Genomic DNA, 18,029 nt, shown 5'->3' with positions numbered 1-18,029 from the left:
TTAAATATATATGTTGTCAAACAATGATAAACAAACGGATGATGATGGTACAGCAAACAAAGCAAACAGACTGAATATCAAATGACTGTCAACAATATGCAACTCTGAATAAATTCAACTCTGATTTTAAAATTACATTTGATTTAAATGCAAGAAAGGACATGAGGAGCTTACCATGGTGCGCCGTATATTCGAAATCCCTTGACAGTGACATCCGAGTCCTGCAGGTAAACACAGTTTGTCAGGAGAGACTGAACATTGTCAAAGTCCTCGGGTTTCAACTTGGAGACGGAGGGAAAGCGATAGTAATCCTGCTTGACCAGCTCCGTCATGAAATCCTTATCGAAGGTCAGCTCATGATTCCCAGCGATCACCACTTTAAACTCATATGGCAGGCTGCCTGCAACACCAAAAAAATAATAATAATTCATAATCAGAACTGTAACTCTTTTCCCCCAAAATCTATATTAAATAAAATAGATTAAAAAAAATAAAAATATATATTTTTTTTATTTTTATTTTTTTAATCTAAAAGAATAGATTAAATTTTTTTAGATTAAAAAAACTTATATACACTCACCGGCCACTTTATTAGGTACACCTGTCCAACTGCTCGTTAACACTTAATTTGTAAGCAGCCAATCACATGGCGGCAACTCAGTGCATTTAGGCATGTAGACATGGTCAAGACAATCTCCTGCAGTTCAAACCGAGCATCAGTATGGGGAAGAAAGGTGATTTGAGTGACTTTGAACGTGGCATGATTGTTGGTGCCAGAAGGGCTGGTCTGAGTATTTCAGAAACTGCTAATCTACTGGGATTTTCACGCACAACCATCTCTAGGGTTTACAGAGAATGGTCCGAAAAAGAAAAAAACATCCAGTGAGTGGCAGTTCTGTGGGCGGAAATGCCTTGTTGATGCCAGAGGTCAGAGGAGAATGGCCAGACTGGTTCGAGCTGATAGAAGGGCAACAGTGACTCAAATAACCACCCGTTACAACCAAGGTGGGCAGAAGAGCATCTCTGAACGCACAGTACGTCGAACTTTGAGGCAGATGGGCTACAGCAGCAGAAGACCACACCGGGTGCCACTCCTTTCAGCTAAGAACAGGAAACTGAGGCTACAATTTGAACAAGCTCATCGAAATTGGACAATAGAAGATTGGAAAAACGTTGCCTGGTCTGATGAGTCTCGATTTCTGCTGCGACATTCGGATGGTAGGGTCAGAATTTGGCGTCTACAACATGAAAGCATGGATCCATCCTGCCTTGTATCAACGGTTCAGGCTGGTGGTGGTGGTGTCATGGTGTGGGGAATATTTTCTTGGCACTCTTTGGGCCCCTTGGTACCAATTGAGCATTGTTGCAACGCCACAGCCTACCTGAGTATTGTTGCTGACCATGTCCATCCCTTTATGACCACAATGTACCCAACTTCTGATGGCTACTTTCAGCAGGATAATGCGCCATGTCATAAAGCTGGAATCATCTCAGACTGGTTTCTTGAACATGACAATGAGTTTGCTGTACTCAAATGGCCTCCACAGTCACCAGATCTCAATCCAATAGAGCATCTTTGGGATGTGGTGGAACGGGAGATTCGCATCATGGATGTGCAGCCGACAAATCTGCGGCAACTGTGTGATGCCATCATGTCAATATGGACCAAACTCCCTGAGGAATGCTTCCAGCACCTTGTTGAATCTATGCCACGAAGAATTGAGGCAGTTCTGAAGGCAAAAGGGGGTCCAACCCGTTACTAGCATGGGGTACCTAATAAAGTGGCCGGTGAGTGTATATATATATAATTTTTTTTCAAATACATAATTATATGTTTATATACACATTCCATAAATATCAATATATTTTATCGATTATATATCATTATTAACAGTCACAGTAAACAATCACCAGTAATATTAATATCACATTTTATAATAGAAGTGTGCAGTAATGTTTTTGCAGTTTGAACATTTTGCAGTACTTGCAAATCTGAACAATTTTAGAAAAAATAATAATGTTTGTTAATGTTAATTTATCCAAGTAGTATAAACAAATCATGCTCCTTTAATATCATAATGGGAGAATATGTTTAAAAAAATGTATTGCTCTATATGACCTACCATAACATTCATTGCAAGTACTGGTTTGGATGAACCATGACAATATACAATACATGTTCAAAGTTTACCAATAGTAGTGTAAGCTAACAATATGGACACAGAGAAATCTCATTAATCCAAAATGTTAAACATGTTCTGATTGGCAGAGATCACATCACGTTGCACACTGGTTTGCATTCACCATTAATAGACAGATTGCCTGTCAATGGAACTCATGTCTGGTTCGGACACGATGTGAATTTATTTGAAAAAAAAACAAGTTCATGTGAGGTAATTGTGATCCTGAGGAAAAATCAGATAATGAAAAACAGGACTCTGCAAGTGGAAACAGGCCGTTACAACAAAACATACAACCAAAGTATCTTTCTTTACCTCTCTATTCACGCTACTGTCTATAGTGTTTGGCTGGATATTGACTTTCAGAAAAAACCTTTCAGCTAAAACATCTCTCAGATCCAATATGGGTCTTCCAGGCAATTATGGCCTTTTTTTCCCATTCTATAGAGAAAGTGTGCTAAAACACAACAGCCATCCGGAAAAGCAAGCACCAAACATGTATTAAAGTCACAGCCTCTGCATTTTCAATAGGCTTTTACTCTTTCTCTTTCTCACCTCAGTCTCCGTCTTCAAAGCATAGCTCTTTTGTGCTTCTACATCAGGATAATGCAAACGGGACAAAACTCGAACAAAAAGAGTGCGCTCTCGCTATACGTCAACACTCGGACTCAGGGAAACACACGTGGACCGTCTCTCAGTGGATTGCATAGCACATATGGAACGCCTCAACAGAACAAAACAAATATTTCACCAACCAAAATACAGATGAAACGAGACACTTTTCAGACAGAACACAAAGCAAAATGAAAATGCAAAAGCAAAAAAGTCAGAAACTCAAAATAATATATTTGAAGGTGCTCTTTTTTAAAATGTTACTTTCTAGTTAAATAATTTTTTTCTAGCAGTTTGAATCGTAAGTGTCTGGGAAACAATAAAAGCCAATTAAATTTGGAAGTGTAGAGGCATCAGAAAGGAGCAAAACACTTGACCGTAGTAAAAAGGAAATAAAAAGATAAACTGATTTAAAAGTAAACACATTCCCAGGCAGTTTAATTTACTTTCTTGCTCCTTCCATGCGCTCTGCACTATATAGACTGGGGTATATCATAAATCCCAGTCTAATCTAATAGCAGGAGCCCATCTTTCAGCTCTGCGGTCCGCAGTCAGCCAAACGCCATCACGGATCCATTTACATGGAGCTTTCCAGTCGCACAAAACCGAATCACAAACCCCCGGCGGACGAGCTTCGTGCCAGCCTCTCTACGGCGGGAAAGGGCCTAGAATGCAATTACCTCCCCACCGACTGCATCTTCTGCGTCCCCGCAGGGATTTTTACAACATTTTATTGCCATCAAAATGTATTTTTCGAAGAGGACTGCGGGTATAAACTCTGTTTATTACTTTGAAGAAGCTGAGGAGGAACATATGGGAAGGTATGTGGAGAATGGGAAACTGCTTTAAGTCAAAGGGATTTGGGTTTTAGCCTCAATGTTTGAATTTGATTTACATCAGAGTGCCGGCGCGGGGCACGGTTTGGCAATCGCTGTGCGTAATGAATGTAAATCAAATTAGTGAAAATAAACGGCGCACCGTAAACATCTGAAACTGAACGATGGTTGGTAGGGAACATGTGTATTTTGTTGAAAACGGAGAAGCGCAATCACATTCGTCAAGTTTTTCAAACCGCTGCTGCTGACAAAACAAAACATCTGGGGACTTGATGAATAGAATTAAAAACAATGAGCACATGGCACACCAGAAAGCCCAACAGCACAAATCACAAAAAGATCAATCATGACTTAAAGGAACAGTAACATCATTATTTACTCTCCATCATGTTTTTCCAAACTAGAATGTCTTCTTTTCATCTTTAATTTTTGAAGAATGTTCTGGACATTTTTTTCCATGTAATGACGAAAATGGGAATCGGGGCTATCATGCTCTAAAAAGCATTATAAAAGTATCATAAAAACATCTTCTAAGTCTTCTGGGACCTTATGCTACTTTTGTGATTAACGGAGCAAAAATGTAAGCTGTTATTTACAATGTCTGATTTGAAAAAGAAATAGTTTTTTTTTTTTGAGTTTTGAGTATTTCTAATGAATCAGTTTATTTGTATATTAGATCAGTGCAATTGGTCATAAAGTGACAGCAGCCTAATATATACCTGCTGTCGTATGTGCCATTAATGTTAAAGTCCCCGTGAAACAGAAGATGCAAACGACTTTTCTCCAGTGTTGTGACGTATTTCCGAGAGAAACGGAATACTAAATGAGGCGAAATAGTAGGCGTGGCTTTTTTTTCCAACTAGCACCTGATTGGATCTAGATTCTAGAAAAACGGGTGTTTCATTCTCAAATGGAGGACGACGCAAGTTTACACACGCTGTCAATCAATGCTCGCTCGGCGCTCGCAAACACACAGCAGCTGTCAGTTGGAGGGGCATGGTTATGGATGTTAAGGAGACACCCAAACCGTAAAGCCTACGTCATCGGGCAAGGTCCTCCAATGCAGAGGGGAGGGGCATTTTCAAAATTTGATTAAAGATTACGAAGCCAAACATTTTTTTTGTGTGGATTGACTTGCATGAATGAATTGTTCACCACAAAATGATCAATTTAGGCAAACAAAGCAAGTATGGTCAATTTTGATTTCATGGGGACTTTAAAGGTGCTGTCAGAATGACAGCTAGTGGTCGAAATAGGTACTGCAGTCCAAATTCGAAATATCAGAGATTGTTGTTTCCCCCGCCCCTCCTCCCCAAACTCGACGCTCACGTGGGTTGCCGGTTTGAGGACCAGCAATTGACAGCGCAATTGACAACGAAAGCCGAGGAGACTTTCAGACCGTAAGTTAATGAGTTGATTTATCCGTGTTTTAATATGCTCTAGTTCATAGAGATATTTAGATGGATGCCAAGGCTTTTTAGGCTGTGTGGAATCTGCAATCGCTGAGCCAGTTTGTTCGCTGGCTCCAGTACGCTGTGTTTCCTGCCAACAGGTGTCAAAATACTATTGGGCGAAATCACACAGACCAAAAACAAAAACCGACTGACAACACGGAACGTGTAAAATAACTGGCTGTGGAAGTGTTTTTCAGATAAAGGAGTACGTGAACTTAGCATATTTCCTAAATATCTGCAAATATATTAGTGTATTTTTAAGCTTAAGGGGGTTGCACACCAGACGAGAAGTGCAGCGCCGCGCCACGCCACGGCACATCTAGGACAACTCCAGGTATCGCTCACCAGGCGCGCACATTCTAATCGCACAAGATCAATTTTGAATCAACTCATCACGAAATGTGGGTTTTAACTTAATTTATTTTATTTTTTTTATGTTGATTGAATAATAGCTGATGTTTGAATGTTAATCAAATCTATCACGTTAAGTCTTATTTTGTTGTAACGTTATCCGTTGTCTAGGCAACTATGTCACAAAATACAATAGTCTTTATTTAGCTAGCGTTGTGAAAACAGCACAGGGTGAAGCCATGTACATTAACGACGATTTGAGACAAATTTAATATAAAACTACGCAAATGGCGCTCTGTAGCGCAGCAGGGTTTTGAACAAGGTCCTGAGCCGTAGCTGGGCGCCGCGGACAGATGCCGAATGGCGCCGCCGGTGTGTGTACACTCATTGAGAATAAAGTGTTCGAATTTTAAAGACATGGCACTGCGTGGCGCGGCGCTTCTCGTCCGGTGAGCAACCCCCTTAAGAGTAAAAAAGTTACAGCACCATTAATCAAACAATGCCATTGCTCTTGATTGAATCATACAGCTTGAATCTTGGCCATTACTTTAAAATACGTTTATGATGCTTATGAGTCCTTTGGAAAGCCTACTGTAAAAGAGCGGGCAGGATATTCTTCAGAAATAAACCTTTCCTGTTCAATACAACAAAAGTCATAAAGGTTTGCAATGACATGAGGATGACTAATAACAGAATTGTTATTATAAGGTGTACTATCGCTATATCCCAGCATGCAAACACTTTCTTTGCCGCCCTCACAACGTTGCAAAACAAAGGAACAAAGCTGATCTATATTGGACATAAGATCTGTTGGCTGCCCTGCATTGATCAAAGAAAAAACAGTGAACTCAGACAAACGAAGTCAAGACCTAGAAAAGCTCCTTATTTATGGAGCACAGATCCATGTTTGCATTCATGAATCCCGTGCGGAGAGGCACAGGTCAGATCTCACGGGCGAGATATCGAGCAGAACTAAACTTTAGCAAAGAAACCTCATTCCCACCGAACGATTCCTGAGAATCGATCCCACTTATCAACAAAAACCGTGATCAATGACAATGATTAGCGGCTGGGCTTTCTTGCCAGAAAAACAAACAAAAGCGAGCTACGCTTAAAAAAAATGCATGGTAAATGAAGCAAATGCAAAAGAGAGAGAGAGGAAAAAAGGAAAGGAATGACAAACCCAGCAGTACTTAAAAGGTCTCATATAAACAACACCAATTTCCCCTCGCAAGTTTAACTCATAAAGGCCCTTTATGTTTTTTTTTTCTACTGCATCATTTGTCCCCCACTGCTAAATAACAAAGTTAGCGACCTTGGAAAGAAATGCAAGCATCTATGCAACGAAACTACGGAAAATATAACCGGAATTCTTTGGCTCGGATAATGAAAACACAAAGATTAGCTTTCCTGAAGATCCACTACAGGCTCATCTGAGCGTCGCTCTTTTGAGTTTGTCAAAAGGCTTATATAAACTACTCCATCATCACGTCATGTTCGAGGGAACGATTTATTTGAAACTGTCTAAACTCTTATATCCAAACATGTTTTTGACAGAAGACAGCTTTCAGCCATCATGAGATTATCTATCAGCGCCCAGCTGTGTGTTTACAACAAAAAGCGATGATGTGAAAAATAATTTCAATGTCAGGTTTCCTTTGGAACGTGAATAATAAGAAAGTCGGAGCATTCTCCGACCACCAGGCACTTCAAAAGTTACCGGTGTCACATGCCGGATACAAAAAAAAAAGTGGCGTCAAGAACGTTGATAGATGGATGGATGGAAAGACTGCTGACAGCTCTCTCCTTTTCATCCCTTCTGATGCACTATTTCAACCATGTGTGACAAGAGAGTATGCATGGATGGAATGACGAAGCGAAGGACAAACTGAGAGCCTATGACATCCAAAAATTAAGCTTCTGCAAGTACAAATACCGTGTCAGGGAACCTACTTGGAAATTGCAACTTGCCAAGATTACTTATAATTAATGAAATATCTAAACTATAGGAACAAGTAGTTAGCTATGCTACAAGCTACTAGTTTCTATCTACATTTCTCTCCATATATGAACAAAATTCTTATTATATAGAAAAAGCAGAGCAGTTTTGGGGCTCAAAAATGAGCATCTGAATACATATAAAATAGTAGCTATAACAAAATAAAACTAAAAACCTTGCACTGAAAACAATGGCAAATGCCGTATTTAACTAAATATATTGTTTTCTTATAAAATAATATATTGCTAAGTAAAAACACAGTAAAATGGCATTTTACAAACACATATGAGTAATGACTCAGCGAATCTAATTTCTAAATGAACCAATTCACTGAATCAAACTGTTCAAATCAGGTAAGTTGCAAACATATTGACTTTAAAGGTACAATATGCAGGATTTTTGCAGTAAAATATCCAAAAACCACTAGGCCAATGTTATATATATTTTTTAGTTGATTACTTACAATATCCCAAATGTTTCCAACTATTTGTAAATCGTGAGAAAATTTTTAACCAAGGAAACGGGGCGTGTGAGCAGGGGTGAGGAGTCGCCAGTCAATGACGTCATATCCGCGTTACCCCCGGTTTCCGCCAGGTTTGACCTCGTACTGCAATAGTGACCATGGCGACAGACGTGGACAACTGGGTCGGTTATGCCCGTTATGCGTGCTCAACAGCGTGAGTGTCCCTAGCAGGGTTGTGTTCAAACATTATGGACCATAGCAAGCAGACTTTGAGACAAAATGAGGACTAAAATGAAGATCAACATCTTTCGAGATGCCGAGAGCTCCACGTCCACGACTGACTCTGACGTGACAGAGACGCGAGTGTTACATGTTACTTGAGCAAACAGGTGAGCAAATCAATGTATATAAAACTAATCAATGTTATACAGTTCAACATTATGAAAAGTTAGAATATGATCTGTATGTTATTCTCTAATTTTAATCTATAGTCTCATTCAGTCAACAAACAACCTAACTAACAACATTCAACACACTCAAATTGCGTTTAGTGTGATAGTGAAACTGTTAAAGCAAGTGAAGCAGCGCTGTGTTACCTCAAGTTTCATTCATCTAATAAACTGACCTGTGTGAGTAATTCAGCTGTTGCTTGTAGTTCGGTAGAATTAAATGTCCTTTTTCCTTTATTTCCGCGGGACTCGCGTTGCGTGTGGAGTTGGTATACGTCTTGCAATCGCGTTCTGCTTCATACTGCAGTCATGTTACAAACATCAATGTATTCACTCATCCATAAAAGATCCAGCTTGACGACAAGATCCATAATTCCACTTAATGCGGAATATACGTCATTAATATACACCTTTGTTATTGTAAGAGGTTAGCGACTCCTAGTGGCGAAACAATCTTGCATATTGTACCTTTAACTATTTTCTTAACAAGATTCTCTTTAAACCATTGCTTAACCAGAAGAGGAGATAAGCTGAAAGTGTAGGACCCATTGTGAGAATACAACAGTGTATTTGCTGTTTGACACATTTCAGGATTGCGATTATGTATGAAATTGGGTTTGTGTAGCTGGAAGTGTCTGTGTTCATATTCTTGTGTAGAGTATATGCAATTAAATGTGATGCAAAAACAGCAGCACTTTTATTTAGTTGCTCTCGACATTAGATAGTTGTGGCATGTCGAGAGGCCAAATGGATACACAGTATCCACACACACACAAGACAATACACCAGGCATGCTGGTCTGAAGGTCAGCGGTGTGAGCGGCTCCACAGGGTCAATGTGACCACTTTATGACTGCATCAAGTGCCAACATCCCAAAACCTCGGCCCAGGACTCCCTGGCGCCAATAGAGCTCTGGATGTTAATCACATGGGTTTTAATCTACACCTCAACCAAAGCACAGGATCAAAAAGGGTTTGAGGTGCAGGATTTACTACATACACAATCAAAACAATACAGAAACTTCCTACACTACATTTTAAGGAACCAAAGGAATATCAATAAAAAACACAGTATTATCATGTTTTTTAGACATGAACCATGGTATACCATTGTACAACACCAATTGAACAAACATATAGAAATAATTCAGTACCCTGGTGTATATATTGTAAGTTTTAAGTTCTATAGTTTCACCATCACATCATAATAAATGGTTTTAAAGGGATACTCCACTTTTTTTTGGAAATAGGCTCATTTTACCACTCCCCCAGAGTTAAACAGTTGAGTTTTACCGTTTTCGAATCCATTCAGACGATTTTCTGATATTTAGAAGAATATCAGTAACCAGACAGTTTCTGGTCTCATTGACTTCCATAGTATATATTTTTCCTACAATGGAAGTCAATGAGACCAGAAACTGTCTGGTTACTGATATTCTTCTAAATATCAGAAAATCAGCTGAATGGTTCTGAAAACGGTAAAACTCAACTGTTCAACTCTGGGGGAGTGGTAAAATGAGTCTATTTCCAAAAAAAAATGGAGTATCCCTTTAACATAGTATAGCCCAATGTCTAAAAAAAAAACAATGGCGATACCACAGGACTTGTAAAGAGTGGTAAAGTTGTATATTCATACATTTATCAATTTTAGTCATCAAGTTTGTCAAGTTTACATCTTGTAGTCATCATCAGTAAACAAAATTCCACTTAAAAGTAGCTTCCATTAAAGCTAAATATAAACTCAAACAAACCAATTTATGACATTCTAACTGAAATGAAAACGCATTAAAAGACGAATTTCCAAGAATAAAACAAGGTTTGGTTTAAATAGAGTACACTATAAAAAGACCAAGACTTATGCAAATTACAAACTCCAAGCATGCTAACACACACTACATAACTAGATTTTGTGTGTGTGAAACTCTCGCTGTCCCAAAGCTCAAAATAATGAGAGCACGTCACGCATCAAGTGCCTCCAAACAGATATTAACAAGAGTTATGGAGATCATGACTCATGTTTCAATCTCAAATCTATCAATCTCACAGTGTGTCACAGTAAGAACATCTGCAAGCTGGTTACGATCTGAGGCTTTTTGTCAAAAACAAATCATATATTTGTCTGGAAAAGCATGATTTTTTTTTTTAATGGAAACATGCGTTTGCAATTGCTATTGACAGCTGCTTATTTTAACACACAACTGCCTATAAATCGCAACTTATGCTAAGGTTTCCTAAAACCTAATGTTTAATATTTACTACCAATCTGTCCAGAATCGGGAATGCAAAACGTTCCAAAAACCTGTTCAATACATAGCAAAATCTTTACTCTTTTCTATATAGTGATATTCATAATCTTCAGTTATTTCTTCATCTGTATTCTACATCATTTTTTTAGAGGATTGTCCCTACACATAAAACCATGTTGAATTTAACCCTACATAAATAAGCATAATTAGTTGCTAATGAAGAACCCATTGCTCTCCTGTGAATCTGTAATTAGAATGTCATGTAGAAAACACTAAATTCTCACACCGTCTACATAAAAAAAAAAAAAAAAAAAACTGATTCACACCAATTATAATCAACAGAGCTGTCTTTCCCGCCACTATTGTCCTAGTTCGTCCGTGGAGAAAAAAACAACAACAGAATTTTAATATAAATATATTTTTCTGCTATGAATTTTATGTATACATTTTTGGCTTCTAATCAAATATATATACAGCTGTGTTGTTAATATTAACATGTTGTGCAAAATATTTCACTTCATAACAACTCATTCAAAGTCGTTATATTTATTTTCAATGGATTTTTTCTTCATTTTACTGTTGCTGATTGCTCCTTTTTAGTAAACAGCCTCAAACTAATGCAAAACTGACTGGACTCTTCTAATGTAGACACAGCATTATTGAGCAGTTGTACAATATTAAAGCTACTATATACTGTAGATATACACTCACCTAAAGGATTATTAGGATTCGCTTTCAAAACTGCCTTAATTCTACGTGACATTGATTCAACAAGGTGCTGAAAGCATTCTTTAGAAATGTAGGCCATGACAGAATAGCATCTTGCAGTTGATAGAGATTTGTGGGATGCACATCCAGGGCACGAAGCTCCCGTTCCACCAAAGATGCTCTATTGGGTTGAGATCTGGTGACTGTGGGGGCCATTTTAGTACAGTGAACTCATTGTCATGTTCAAGAAACCAATTTGAAATGATTCGAGCTTTGTGACATGGTGTATTACCCTTCTGGAAGTAGCCATCAGAGGATGGGAACATGGTGGCCATAAAGGGATGGACATGGTCAGAAACAATGCTCAGGTAGGCCGTGGCATTTAAACAATGCCCAATTGGCACTAAGGGGCCTAAAGTGTGCCAAGAAAATATCCCCACACCATTACACCACCACCACCAGCCTGCAAAGTGGTAACAAGGCATGATGGATCCATGTTCTCTTTCTGTTAACGCCAAATTCTGACTCTACCATCTAAATGTCTCAACAGAAATCGAGACTCATCAGATCAGGCAACATTTTTCCAGTCTTTAACTGTCCAATTTTGGTGAGCTCTTGCAAATTGTAGCCTATTTTTCCTATTTGTAGTGGAGATGAGTGGTGCCTGGTGGGGACTTCTGCTGTTGTAGCCCATCCACCACAAGGTTGTGCGTGTTGTGGCTTCACAAATGTTTTGCTGAATACCTCGGTTGTAACGAGTGGTTATTTCAGTCAAAGTTGCTCTTCTATCAGCTTGAATCAGTCGGCCCATTCTCCTCTGACCTCTAGCATCAACAAGGAATTTTTCGCCCACAGGACTGCCGCATACTGGATGTTTTTACCTTTTCACACCATTCTTTGTAAACCCTAGAAATGGTTGTGCGTGAAAATCCCAGTAACTGAGCAGATTGTGAAATACTCAGACCGGCCCGTCTGGCACCAACAACCATGCCACGCTCAAAATGGCTTAAATCACCTTTCTTTCCCATTCTGACATTCAGTTTGGAGTTCAGGAGATTGGAGATGACCAGGATCACACCCCTAAACGCATTGAAGCAACTGCCATGTAATTGGTTGATTAGATAATTGCATTAATGAGAAATTGAACAAGTGTTCCTAATAATCCTTTAGGTGAGTGTATACATGCGGAAATAACTGCATAAAACTGTTAGCCGGCTATAAGTACATGAGCTGTAAGTACAAACTAAATTATATATAAATATATATATATATATATATATATACACTGTTTATTATATTTAATCAAATTACTCTGGATTACCAATATTTTACCAATCAATCAATATGAGCTACTAGGGGTGGGCGATATGACCAAAATTGTGTTTCACGATATGACTAATTTTATTTCACGGTAACGATATATTTTACGATATAGTTATTTATATAGTTATCCTCAAAAAAAAAAAAAAATCGACAAAAAGGGCTTTAAATAAGCCCAAATACTTTAGAAATGAAAAGTATGTCACCTTGTTTTATTTTTATTTTATTTGGTAAATGATTTATTTGGTAAACTATTTTTATATCAAAATATAGTAAACAAAAAACACTCATAAACTTAGATGAACTTCCCACAACAGATTGATATGTTATGATATCATAGGTGCATTTCAACTTTAAATAATTTTTCAATCTCATGCATTGCTTTACTTCATCAATCAGTTTATAATATAATTATAATATATATAATATAATTATAATATTTTTTTTACCACATGTGCTTATTATACTGCGTTTTTAACGGAGAAGGGTATTCCTGCACAACCGGAGACTGCACACACTGTTGTTTTAACGGGCTTGTTTTGCTCTTTTTGTTATATCTGGCAACCCGTCAGTTCAGAAGTGACAAGAAGGAGAGCAGCAATATGAAAACCAAACCGCAGCTACTGTTAGTGTTGACTTAGTAGTTTAAATTATACACACCTTATAACAGTGCGTCGAACACCGCGCGCTCCCTCTCAGTGCATGTGCACGCGCGCGTCTTAACATCAACAAAATGCGATCGATTAATTTGAGAGTGAAGTTGTAATCACGGATCGAATCAAAGGAAGATTTTATCAACTGGTTCAGTAGGCAATTGTTTGGAGTTAAAAAATATATAACTCGCGCTGCATATTTAGTAATTTTGCCTCAGAAACAAGATTATACATTCGTTTTAACAAGCAGGATGTTCATTCATGCTGAATGCGATTTTCATGTTTAAAAAGTAACTATACATAAGAGAAGGAAAGAAGCGGATAACTATACATTATTTAAGGTTATTTCTCGTAATGATATTGATATAGCCTATGAAATGTTGTTATCAAGTAACTTCATGCTTTCCCCGTTGCGAACGTGCACTCCTCTAAACTGTAGCCTGGGTGCTGCTGCTCTGCTCAAGTTGACGGCTGCCTTTCCCCCCGAACATATCACGTTAACAACAATCCTTTAGAAAATGTCATTCCTTTGTGGATCCTCTTGATCTGCTTTCTCCATGTTTCTTTGAGAAATCTCAGCATCAGTCTCACGCGCGCTGCACGGGAGTTAACCACGCCCGCTTATTTGCATTTCGCGGTATACACGGAATAAAAAAATCTGTTACGTCTGACGTTTTCTATCGCGGTAACGATATATATCGCCATATCGCCCAGCCCTACGAGCTACAATGGTACACTACCATTAAAAACAAATTGGCCGATTTTTTTCTTTGTTAAAGAAACTTTCTTTCTTTACCTCACAAAATTACTTGTACAACCCAGAACTCTTCACTGAACAGAAAAAAAAAATCCAGTAACGGTGCTAACAGCTCACCGAACACTTTCTGTTATGTTGACAGATGCCGAAAGGAGAAACTCAGTTTTTCTGACCATTAGCTTCAGTCACTAAAACCTGTCACCACCACTTCACACGCCGCTAAACCCTGCGTGTGTGAGGGTCGGATGTGATGCAAGGGGGTTAAACGGTGGTTAATCGCAGCTCTTTACCTAACCAGTCGTTAAACTTCTTGACCTCTGAGGGCAGGCCCAGCTCGGTGAAGTCCCCTGTGTGCAGGAGAACGTCCCCGTAAGGCATCTGGATGCCATCTGTCCGTGAGTGTGTGTCTGACACGCACACAAAACGCGTGTGGCCACCCGGCTTGGGAGTGTCGTATGAGATGGGGTCCACCCTGAGAAAGAGAATGAGCGATAAAGAGAAAGATGGAGGGAGAGAAAGAGAAGGAGGTTATTCTAGGAGCATGAAAATCAACAGAATTAACTGTATAAAACTGATACAATATACAAACTAAAAATGTAGTGACTGAAGAGAAGAACCCAGCACAATCCATCTATTTAGTCAAGTCAAGTCACATTTATTTATAGAGCGCTTTTCACAATACAGACTGTATCAAAGCAGCTTCACAGTGATAACATGAAAGTAGCACAACACAGATCAACAACATTGCTAAACACTAAATAACCCCAACTGAGCAAGCTCAAAGCAAGCCAAAAGCAAGGCGACAGTGGCAAGGAACCAAACTCCATCAGATTGGATGGAGAAAAAACCTTGGGAGAACCCAGGCTCAGTCGGGGGCCAGTTCTCCTCTGGCTTACATTCATATTGTTTAAATATAAATATTAAATATAAATATTGTTTATGAATCAAACGGCGCCATAACATATCGCAGGTGTTGAGTCGTCTCATCACAGGCGTTGAGTCGTCTCATCACAGGCGTTGGGGCATCCGAAATCCCCGTGAGAGGCTGGACACTCACATTTTTCTTGTCACATTTAGTGACAAAAGAGTTATTTGCAACACATCTATATGTGACTTTTACAGAAGATAAACATATCTTATGTGACAAATGTCATTGTAAAGTATAAATGTTGTGTGATAAACTCTGCTAAATGTGGCGTACAACCCTAAAAATAAAAATCATCATTTGGCTTGTTGGAAGCCAAAATCATAATTGAAAATAAAACTTGGACAGACAAACAGATATTATTATTATAGATATTATTATATTATTTTCATCCACAGCTTTTGAAGTCAAATTTAAAACTAGAGCAGAATCTTTTATTGCAAAAGCTCTGAAAATGGAAGCAGCCTTTAGAAATTCTCACATTTGATGTCTATTTAAGAGAATCACTCTCCTCTTGTCTGAACATCCTTTTATTTATTTTCCCAAAGATAGTTTTGGGGGATGAGGGGGGGGGGTAGAAGAAATTCTCCTCTATAACTCCAAAGGAACGGAGAAAAAAAGGATCTTGGCTGTAATTGAAGTCAGAAACGTCCAATAAGCCGCGCTTGTTCCCCCCCCCACTATTATTTCATTACTAAAAGGGTTGTCAGTCGACAAAAAGCCCTCGGCTCTCTAATTAACACTTACATCTCCTGTCCGACTAAAAATATAAAGGAACCTTAGGAAGGGAGGTGGGCCAGTGCAACAACACACACACACACACACTACATAAAAGAGCATCTACTCGAATGGAAGAAAAGAAAATAGCACATGATGAGAAATGGCACGTAATCAAAAAAGGAGGGAACAGACAAGAAAAAAGAAGTACACACATACACGTATACATACATATTTATGATAGATAGATCTAAAGAAAGAAAGAGCCACCCATTTTCCACTGTCAGTGGCTTGTGCACTGAATCGTGATTACGTTTGACCGACTCGTATCTGAAATGAACCACCTGCACAGAAAATCATGACACTTTAAAAAAGGAGAGGGAGAAACAGGCGGACAGAAAATAATATTTGCTATTGATCACAATGCAGTAAATAAAAGCAAGTGCGGACACACACACACACACACACACGTATTGATTAAATGTGGTCTGTGGTGGTCAGGCCAGCAACAGAGATATAAAAGACTCGACAGATCTAGTTATGGAAGCGGCTGGTGTGCTGAACTCTGTGGCCCACACACACACACACACACACGGTCATATGAATCTATTAGAGTCAACAAGGCTTTTCCAAATGGAAGCAGATCTACGTATCTTTTCAGTGTCACCTGAACACGTGACTCACAGGATTTGTTTCAACTTTTTAACACCAAATATAGAATTATAATTAAAAGAACTTTCCAAGTCTAATCGTGAATGACGATTCATTGAAGCACATTTAAAAATGACCTTTTACTTGGAAATCAAACCCATGACTTGCATGATTTTGCAAGCTTTAAACCAGTGGAACTATACCGCTGATTGTAGTCAGGTTGATTTAGTGATTTAAAATAATATTTTGACTTGAATAAAACCAATTTATTTAAAATGTTACAACATTTTTTTTTAGGTTACCTGACAAAAGATTTTTTCAAGGTGCTTAGCTTTCTAAAATGAAAACCAAAATCACCACAGCCACAAATATAGCCATGCCCGGACAGAGCCTTCTGAATATTTGCTCATTGTTTTAAATATTCACTCAGTCGTTTAAATATTCATTAGTCGAGGAGAGAAAAGAAAGGATTATTCGGCTTACGGTGCCGCTGAAATTGCATTAGAGCTAAACTGGAATGTGTGTGCGAGTGAGAGAAAGAGAGAAAATATACGAGTGTGTGACACTGAAAAAGCCAATATAACTCTTGAAAGAAAAACGAAGCGAATAAAGACACTGTCATTCAAATCCACAGAAAAAGTAGGGTGAAAACAACACTTAGATATGTGAGGCACAGAATAGCACACACATTTAGACTTTGGATGCACCGCGGCTCTTTTATTGGATACATGTGTCATTGCATAGGAAAGCGTTTTGATTTCTGTTCAAAGATACTCAATTTGACAGCGCTCATTTGATTCTTTAACCTTCAGGAACAACGAACGATTGAACTGTATCAAAGCTTCAAAAACAGCCACAGTTCATCTATTTCAGAGGGCGAACATAAGCGTGCTATTTGTGGATCTCTCTTCCTTCCTTTGACTTTCCTTACCAAAAAAGAATCTGAAGTTTGCAAATAGCAGACACAGTTGTTTGTCAGGTCAAGACTGAGGTAGGGGACAAGTAGCTGGTTTCTAATATGAAATTTTCCCTCTATAGCACGGTTAACATCATGCCCTCAGTCATCATGTGATGCATCATGCATTAAAGTGACAAGTGATGAAAGATATCCACAAAAAGGTACTTCTACCATATCGTAAAACTCAGTGGCCATTTACACAACACCGTTTTTACCTAAAAACTGATTTTTTATTTTTTGTCATTTACACGTCAAAAGCTTCAACGTTTTTGAAAACGACAACATTATCGCCTCTATATAAACAACAAAAAATGCACATTTGTGAAAAAAGATCAGAGATAGAGCGACAGACAAACAGAGAAATAGAACGACAGACAGACAGATAGACAGACAGACAGACAGAACGTGACAGACAGAAAAATGGCAACAGATAGACAGATAGATAGAAACAGACAGACAGACGGACGGACGGACGGACGGACGGACGGACAGCGACAGACAGACAGACAGATAGACAGAAAGACAGATAGAACCAGACAGACAGACAGATAGACAGAAAGACAGATAGAACCAGACAGACAGACAGATAGATAGATAAATAGATAGCGATAGATATATAGATAAATATATATATATATATAGATAGATAGATAGATAGATAGATAGATAGCGACAGACAGACAGACAAACAGATAGGCAGATAGATAGACAGAAAGAGAGAGAGATAGAACCAGACAGACAGATAGATAGC

The 18,029-nt window shown here is 38.6% G+C and overlaps 1 protein-coding gene across 1 annotated transcript in view; it reads right to left on the bottom strand.

Moving 5' to 3' along the window:
- The window catches only part of mpped2a (metallophosphoesterase domain containing 2a), a 73,333-nt gene that overhangs the window by 41,628 nt on the left and 13,676 nt on the right, over positions 1–18,029 (bottom strand). Inside the window, exons 3-4 of the mRNA XM_089129980.1 lie at positions 14,318–14,499; positions 175–400 (exon numbers count right to left, since the gene is read on the bottom strand). Coding sequence (XP_088986106.1) covers positions 175–400; positions 14,318–14,499 — 408 coding nt within the window. The remainder of the gene's footprint in view (positions 1–174; positions 401–14,317; positions 14,500–18,029) is intronic.

The sequence above is a fragment of the Pimephales promelas genome, chromosome 1 (assembly GCF_988280905.1).
Source record: "Pimephales promelas chromosome 1, fPimPro1.hap1.1, whole genome shotgun sequence".
Classification (NCBI taxonomy): Eukaryota; Metazoa; Chordata; class Actinopteri; order Cypriniformes; family Leuciscidae; genus Pimephales; species Pimephales promelas.
This window is presented reverse-complemented; position numbering and strand designations above follow the sequence as displayed.